General features: G+C 35.7%; 1 protein-coding gene across 1 annotated transcript in view; it reads right to left on the bottom strand.

Moving 5' to 3' along the window:
- Positions 1 to 2,104: 2,104 nt before the first annotated feature.
- pdhx (pyruvate dehydrogenase complex component X) overlaps positions 2,105 to 8,995 on the bottom strand; it is a 22,120-nt gene continuing 15,229 nt past the window's right edge. The window contains exons 6-11 of the mRNA XM_014005537.1: positions 8,693 to 8,870; positions 8,285 to 8,432; positions 5,842 to 5,900; positions 5,284 to 5,442; positions 3,686 to 3,750; positions 2,105 to 2,896 (exon numbers count right to left, since the gene is read on the bottom strand). Of these exons, the coding sequence (XP_013860991.1) occupies positions 2,641 to 2,896; positions 3,686 to 3,750; positions 5,284 to 5,442; positions 5,842 to 5,900; positions 8,285 to 8,432; positions 8,693 to 8,870 (865 nt within the window). The 3' untranslated portion in view covers positions 2,105 to 2,640. The remainder of the gene's footprint in view (positions 2,897 to 3,685; positions 3,751 to 5,283; positions 5,443 to 5,841; positions 5,901 to 8,284; positions 8,433 to 8,692; positions 8,871 to 8,995) is intronic.

Here is an 8,995-nt window from a genome sequence, read left to right as displayed (position 1 = left end):
TATATATATATTAGAATTTCCCAAAATTCTATAAAAAAAGACTCATTTCCACTACTTCAGCTATTTGGCCAACACCTTTATCAGATTACAGCACCAACAGACACGCACAACTAAAATACACATTCATCCTATTTGGTCTCCATAGCAACAGCCTCCGGCTCTTTGCACCACGCTGTTCATCCATAAGACTGACCTGAGCGCCTGCCTGAACCCCAGCATTACCCTTGAGACCCTGCACATTGTTCTGGCGGGAACAAATCCGATTTTTTTCCATCGGTCTGCTCTCTTGTCCAGCTGTTACACACAACAGAACTGCTGGACGGAGGTTGGCAGGCAGCCATCAGAGAAGTAAATGTCACATTGTGACAGGAAAGCCAAGGAAATGTCAGAATCTATGTTGCTGTGCCTGCAGAGCTGATCAGTGGAAGGGCATTGTCTGCTCTATAATACCTCCAGCTGTTGTCTATCTCACAGCAAATGTGATATAACAAAGTAAGGCCTCATAATAGCAGATGATTTCAYGRCCACAGCATGTRTTGTGCAAGGTGTTCAGAATATTTAAATGAAAAATAAATGAAAATTACTATTATTATYTATTGATTTAGAATGTAAAATAAATGGCATGTGAACAAACACAAACATCCAATTTATGGGCCAAACATGAAGCAATGCCTTTTGTTGAAAACATTTAACAACTAAATTTGTTTTCTGCTAAACCTCATTGTTAGGCTACTGATGTTTCTTAATGTGTAGTAAGTCGGAAATTTGCTAAGACGGAAAGATAAAACACTTTCAGATGCACTTTATACCCCCATTTGTATTCACTTCCTTCCATTTCCTGTGCCGTTTTATGTTTGGATGATTTCATTTTTACCATCGTAAAGGGTTGCTTCTGCAAATTTGATTTTATGTTCATCTCTGAAAGCACCCTTTGTTTAGGAGATAGTACCCTAGAATGAATGATGACACTTGGGTCATATACATCTTTGGTAGAGAAAGACCTTAAGCTTGTGCATGTTGTTGAAAACATTTAACCATGTTCCCTAGGGTAAGCTGTGGGAGTGGTCTGTGGGTAGAGGTCCAGTGTTATGGGTCATTCAGTCCTATACACACAACCTGACATGTATACAAAACAATTAAAAAAAAATGTCTTCCCCCACCCTGGAAAACCATTTTTATAGAAGAGGATAAGCATTTTTTTTCTAGTCAACTCCCAGTGTTGATAACCTGCCAGTGCATATACTGTAAAACCTAGCCAGTCTCTGCCTTTTGTTRATATTATCCCCTCTAAAGCGCCCCCTTATTTACCCTTGCCTGTGTCAATGTCTGCCTCAATGCTGAATCTCAGTCAGATTCCAGAGCAACCACAGAACAAAATGTTCAATTTCTAAAGTCCCTGAAAAGTGGATACTTGTATGTGTGTCGAATGATGAAGTAAAAGCAGGTTAGAATAATTTACGGTGGTATTTTTTCATCATAACCCTTAAGATGATAACATAGACATGTACATCTTGATGCTTCCCTACCTGCAAAGTCAGCCATTTCCCTTGGGTAATTTAGATAAAAAAAATAATGAAAAATATTTATAATTTTAATTAATGTGCCAAAAGAAGAGAAAAAAATATGAATGTAAAAAATGCTTCCCTTATAAAATTACGTATAAAAGGTAATTCACTTTTTTTTTGTGGTGGACTTTGTCACAACTACATTATGTAGAATTTCAAAATTAGAATTTTACAGTTTAACAAAAAACAGGAACCCAAAATCTTGTTTCTGAACACTCACTGTTTTCTCTTAAAACAGAGAACATCTTTTCTTCTTTTGTGCCAAACTACGACATGTTCTGCCAGACTGGTAACTGATGCACATATTAACTAACAGCTGTAGTGCCCACCCTTTCAGCAAAGACAAACATCTGCCAACAGAGCCTGACCTGTCCACTTTGTCAGACAAATCCTCCTAATTAGCTTTTATAAAATAATTGCCAAGCGTTTCAGATTCCAATGAGACAGAAATGAGGAAAATACCTCTCTGATTTCCTTAAGTGTGGTACTTTGTGAAAACTGGGAAAAAAAACATGTTTTCATAAACACGCATGCACACATTTGAAGGTTGAACAGTGTGTTTTATTGGCATCTAAGACACCAGAATTTACAATTATTTCTTTACATAGGGGCTTAGACATATAAACTGACAATTTAAATAAATGAGCAAATAACATTTTTAATATTTATATATGCATTTTCATTAAAAAAGGTTATTTGAGACTTAACTGTTGTGGAAAGTGTTTTACCTCTGACTTTCATTAATAAATATCTTATAAATGTAAATTGGAAGCATGTTTTTCCTGATGACACAGAGCTAAAATGATGCAACCTAAATATATATTTATGTTATATTAATGTGGTAAATGAACTGTCCATTTTGCAGTATTTTGTTTTAATATTTAGAATTATTGACAAGTTCAGTTCCATTAAAACAGCTCGAGAGTCGGTCACAGTTTATGTACAACAACTTCTAAGTTTTAATCAAAGAATTAATGGGTATCTGCCACTTTAGAGGTCATAGCTTGTAAAAACACAAGCCATGCTTTGTCTTTTTTTAACCTAAATGCATTTTTTTTTCCACCCTGCTTCATATTCAGGCAAGGGCCATGCGCTGCGGTTGTTCTAGGTTGGCACGAAATTTATCAAGAAACCGAGATGCTAATTCATCATCCACCAGCCGCCCGTCACTGGATAATGTAACCGTCATCAGCTGCTGAGTGCGAAGGGTCTGGTCATCTTCATTCAGCTGCAGCTCGGTCCTAGAAGTCCCAACAGCAAGGATACATGCCTGAGGAGGGTTGATCACAGCACTGAAGCCACTGATTCCAAACATCCCTAAGTTAGATATACTGTTGCCAGGGGAAATGTAGGAGAGAAGAGGAAATGGGATCAAAGGAGAACAGAGACAGTGCACAGATTACAGTTACAGTCAAGGAGAAATACAGAAACATTAACTGACATGTTAACATTAGTAATAACTGCAATAAAGTAAAAATAACTGATATTTTCTAAGAACATTTTTCATTTTACAAATAATTACAATGAGCAGTCAAGATTAATACAGCATCACCAACCTTTAAGATGCCCTTTGACTAGAGGGCACTGTGCRGTTTGCTTTAATGAGAGGTTTTTCCCAAAGAAAAAAATAAAATTAACTAAAGAATAGTGTACAAACTTATCTTCAGCGGGTCAAAGAGTGCTGCATCTTTATGGAAATGTTTTGTTTTAGCATGACACAGAAACCTCCTTTACATGTAAATGACACCATTAATTCTAATGGGTTAAAAAAGCCTCCTTTTCTACTTCTCTGCAAATATGGTTCAATAACTGATAGTTTTGCATCATAATCACATTCAGTTCAATTCCACACAAATTGCATAATATTTATAATAAATTGTCTTCCCTGGAAACTGAAAGTTAGTCATAACAGCCAAATGTTATGAAGACTTTCAGTTTCATGATGATATACAGTAGCTATGGAAATTTCTGTGTTGTTCTTAAACAACATGAAATGCCACATTAATACAGGGTATTATTAGGGGAAGTCTAGAAAATAAAATTGAGTTTTCTAATGTTTAATAATGTTGTACATTTTCATACTATCTTTCTAATCAAACAAACAAAACAAAATTGCTTACCTGAATGAGCCCCCCTGGTACTCCTCAGGTAAAAGTTTCCCATCTCTAGCTTTCTGGGCCAGAGTCTGTGAAAACATTTCAAACCATTTTAATTTTGTTTTAGGAATAAAAAAAAAAATCAGTATAATTGAAAGAATAGGAAACTAATGCAGTGACAAAAAATACATAGAGGCTACTGTATGTAACACAGAACTAAAGTCCATAACAGCTAAAAAGACCAGTATGATTTATTTCAAAGCTCCATTTGTCAGACTGTTACAGCAATTAAAGCCAGTGCTGACCACAGACTACTTTGTGTTTATAGCTTAGAAAGAGTATCTGATTAGCTTTTACTTAACTGTAACTAACCAAGTGATCATTCACAATTTTGATTAGATTCTGTTTCTAATCAGCTTTGTTTGAGATTGTAGAGATATAATCTGAGACAAGGTATAGATCATGAGTAAAAAGCCACTGTTTAATATTCAGAAACTTCTAGAGAAATGCCACTGGGATCAGTTTTCAGAAATCGTGTTGAGGAAGATGATTAAATGCTCCACATCAAATGCCTATTTCAATGGAAACAATCAGACTGTGCACAGCTAAATTCCCTTTGTTCATTTTAGATTTGCACAGAGGGGAATGTGAGACATCTGGTGTGGGAAAAAAAAAAAAAAAAAAAAAAAAAAGACAAAAATGCATTACTTTAGCCAGCTTCTATGAGCATTGGCTTTATTGCAGAATGAGTGACAAGAATTTCAGAAAGGAACAAAGACTGATCACGTGAATAAACTAAAAACAATACAACAGTGCTTTAAACACCGGTCTCTGTTTTTGTAAAGTATTGAAAATCTTTGAGTAGCCTTGTGTTTATTGTACGCTTCTCATGAACTCATTTCTTTATGTAAYTGACAGCTGTCCATCAATAAACCAAATGAAAGGTGTTGTACTGAAATGCTTCATAGCTGGTCAGAGAAGTACATCCATTTGACATTAAGGCATCATGAAAACACGAGTCTATTGTTTCTTTGCAACAGCTAGTGGCTCAATCACACAGAATTTTCTGGCAGAGATGTGGCAACTGTTAAGACATRCAGCAATCATTCACTGCAGGTGTGAGACATGCATCTTTGTCTAGAAAATTTTATTTATTTGATCAACGAGTGAAACAGTGCGAGGCTCATCAAATTGTGTAAGCCTGCACGTGTATCAGACTGTGAGCTCAGATCCATGACTTTCTAAGTGAATCATTGTATCCACCCATTGACTTGGAACAAGTGAAAGAGCTGATCAATGTTGTATTATACTCTGTCTGTGGTTAGTGACACCTAAAGTGCAACCAAACAACAYAAAATACCCTAACTGTTGACTCTCTATAGCTATTCTATAACAAACAAGAACAAAAATTTCCCACAAGATTTGCTTTCTACAAATGTGAAACACTTAAATTAATTGTACACTCCATATATTTACATACACAGAACAYTGAAGCTCTGATTTAGTATAAAAAAAGTTTCTGCTCCAATGCTAGAAGAACATTTGACACTAAATTCCTGCTGGGCAAACATGCATTTTAAAAGGTTTTATTGGCTTAAATTCATTGTATCCCACATATTTACCTTAGCATTGGCTGAGATTTCCTGCACTCCTTTGTTTGCAGCATCCCTGATGATAGGAGTGATGAGGCCTTTGTCAGTTGCCACAGCGATTGAGATGTGGATGGAGTCGAGTGCATGGGGTCCATCATCAAACCAGGTAACATTAACTTTTGGCATTTCCTGGGCGGAAAATATAAATAAAAATCAAAGCAGTTTGAGCATTGAAAATCTCCAACAACAAATGCAAATTCTTACAATTGTAAAAAGAAAAAAATTTTTTCAAAAATGTTGGAAATGATGTCCAATTTTATACAATATCTACTTTCAAAAAATGAATTTGTAAATGTGCATTTCTAAGGTTTTTCTTTAGTTTATAAATGTGAAACTTGCTTTGAATCATAAACTATATGAACTACGTGTGTTTGTCCATGAGCTTTGAACAGATTGAAAGGCCAAAAAATGACATGTTTAGACAAACAGTTTATTAATTATAAAACATTTCAAATGATGAACACAGAAAGTCCCATTATAAAATTACAGGTTTAAAAAACAAAAAGGGAAAAGATTTTGAATACTTACTTTTAGTGTAACAGCTGCTGCCTTGATTATGAAATCGTTAACGGATACTTTAATTTGTTCTGTAAAAACAAGAAAAAAGTAATGYATGAAACTGATTAAAACAAATAAAATAAACAATTTTATCTTACTTCACTAAAGTACTAAGGAAAAGATGTAGCTTAATAATCTTCCATTTTTAAATAAAAATGTGATTTTAGTCTTCAGACATTTTCTGCTCAGTGATAACATTAGTGTGACACAAAAAAAATGCAATTTATTATTGACAAACAACAAAACATTCAAATCAACCTTCCTCTAAAAACTCAGGCCCAACCTTTTGCTTCACTTCCCCCTGCCTCTGACATCAGCGAGCCAGGCTGGTTTCTGCTGCCTTTCACCTTTTACTAGCAACAAATAGTGCAGTACCAGACAGTTATGAACGAGTGAGTGGGATGATTAATGAGCTAACCGTGAAATCACACTGCTCCCGAACAATGAGAGCCCAGAAAAACAACCGGGCAAGAGAATCCCTCGGTACACACACAGCCTTGCTAATAGGTCTGGAATGGCCGTCCCATTTCCTCCATCATAGACACATAACCCACAGAGATTTACTGTTTGGTTGACAGCTGGGTAAAGTTAAATAAAATAAAGTCAATTATGTGATAGTGTGTTTAACTAAATGCTTTAAAATAGAAACCCAACATACTGGTCAAGAACAATTTGACTCCATAAGGGAACTTGCTGAATTGTGGACGTTGAGACACATGAACAATGTTCCCTCTTTTCTGGTTGTGGTATTAACCCCCCTTTACTTTCGACACACACATCCTGATTTCTGTTGCACAAGCTGCCGTTTGCGAAATAACTGCTGTTAGAGCTGATTGTAAGGATGGGAAAGTAAAAAAAAGTTTAGTAAAATGTGAAGAAGACTAGATAATACTTATTTTACAAGCTCTGGCAGCTCTGGTCTTTAAAGTAAAGTATGTCTAAAGCAAAACTGGACTGAGGTTGGTATTTTTGCTAAATGCTTCCTTCACAAAGGGGTGAGTGAAAAATCAAATATGTTTGATGAATTGTGCGTTGTTCCACGTTAGATGTCCTATAATTTGCAAATGTCAAGTTTTAGCTGATGGAGAAAGAGGAGAAGGTAAAAACAATAATAAGTAAATAGTTCAACATGAGTTAACAAGCATTCAGATGGTAAAATTATAGACCGTTGTTTCTGAAGTAAAACATCATCTGGTAGTGGTTAGAAAAATACATTAAAAAGATGATTTACTAAACATTAATAAATTAAGAGCCAATTTAAAACCATCTTGATTTGTATTGTGATTCCAGATGTGATGCAGTATTATGCAAAGTTGTTAGGAATGTCTCCAATACAAAATGTATATTTTCTAATGGCTCATTTATTTGGCAGTCAACCTATTTTTATTTATTTATTTTTTTCTAAATTGGGTAATAGAAATGTCAGCAACTCACAAGAACTTGAGGAATGGTTAAGCAAGGCTACTAGAAATGTGCTTGGCAGCCAAACAGAAATACAGCTGATGTTTGTATGACTCACTGAAAATGCTAAAAAAATACACATTCCAAGTGGATGCCCCTTTGAGCTGCTAGTGGAAGTAGAACACGACTTGGGTGGCTTTTTATGATCAAAATCAGCTTTTCAGAWAGTGGATGCAACTTTTCCTGTAAACGCATGTTCTCAGAAATTTGTTGTAAGATGGTTAACTTTTCTGCTGAGCTAATTTGTCATGCACACTTCCTTCTGTAGAAGTTGATAACAAAACTAAAGTTACTGATGTTGAAGTAATTAAGAAACTATTTTTAGTAATTAAACTATTTTTGAGTGTTTTATGTGCTGCAGAACAGGAACCTGCTGTAAAACAGCAATTATGCTGAGTCAGGCTTGATTTTAGTAATCTTTTCCTTTTAAATCAATAAATCAATTAAATCAAATCAACTAACATTCAGTTCTGTTTTCTACTAAAGTGGATAAAAAAGGTGATAACAGCTAATATGTGCCTCAAAGTTCTCAAGATGTGTGGCTTTGTCTGATCTACTTCTAAAAACAAGTAAGAGCAGCTTAAACAAACAAAAACAATGTTTTATATCTTTTATTTTCTGAGAAAACAGAACAATTTCATTAAAAAAATTGCTCAGGATGAAGGACACGGTAATGTAAGGTCTTGAACCTGTAGCTCGGACTTTAGGCACTTACAAATCGTAAATTGACTAGACAACCAACCTGTTAACATGTAAATTACCAGTTCAGAGGACCTACTCCTTTTTTTCAGATTTTTCTACCAGAATTATTCAGATGCATGTAAATTTATTTATTTATTTATTTATTTTAATAGGGAACATGCAACATGTCATTTCACCTTCATGGAACTTAGGACTTTTAAATCCTACACTCAGTGAAGGTACTGTGTATGTGAGAAAGTTTGGTCATTACCTTTGCCAAGATCTTTGCGGAGCTGCATGACAGCAGCCATGTCACAGTCAATAGAAGCATACGAATGGGGGATGGTAGTCTTTGACTGGGTCAGTCTTTGTGCAATCACTCGACGGACGTTTGAGGCTGGGATCTCTGTGAAAGTTCCCTGAGTAGGACAAGTTAAGTGGGGAGAAAGAACAGTATAAGAGGCCAGAGGTGGGAAACAACTTTTCATAAAAATACATCAGTCAAAGAAATGTTACACAGCAATCTACATTAAGGGCTCAGACAAGCAAAGACCTTGTGTAGCGTTTGACCTTGATTTGTGCTTGGGTTTTAAAAAGTGTATGTGACACTCTGCCAGCATGCCTTCAACAGACGTATAAAATAACTAAACAGCCAGGCAGAATTTGGTTAATAGCTAACCTGTGCTCCAGGTTTTCCTGGTATAGAAAGAGGAGGGATGTTGGGTCTGCTGCTTGGAGGCGGAGGGGGAGCTGCTGAGGTGGGGACAGAACTCGGGACAGGTGGTGGGCCTGCTGGTGACACCATGGCTGGCATTGCTTTGGAGGCAGGAGAAGTCTTTAAAAGATTCAATGCATCTCTGGTAAAGAAAAAAAACAGTTATGGGACAGATACTGCACCTGTGAAAAAAACCTGTATAAGAGTCTATGGAATAATTTATTTTTACCCTAAGATATAAAACAAAATACTGTACATATATTAATA

The sequence above is a fragment of the Austrofundulus limnaeus genome, unplaced genomic scaffold, assembly GCF_001266775.1.
Source record: "Austrofundulus limnaeus strain Quisiro unplaced genomic scaffold, Austrofundulus_limnaeus-1.0 Scaffold31, whole genome shotgun sequence".
Lineage (NCBI taxonomy): Eukaryota > Metazoa > Chordata > Actinopteri > Cyprinodontiformes > Rivulidae > Austrofundulus > Austrofundulus limnaeus.
The sequence above is the reverse complement of the archived record's forward strand: the minus strand, read 5'-3'. Positions and strand labels throughout refer to the sequence as shown.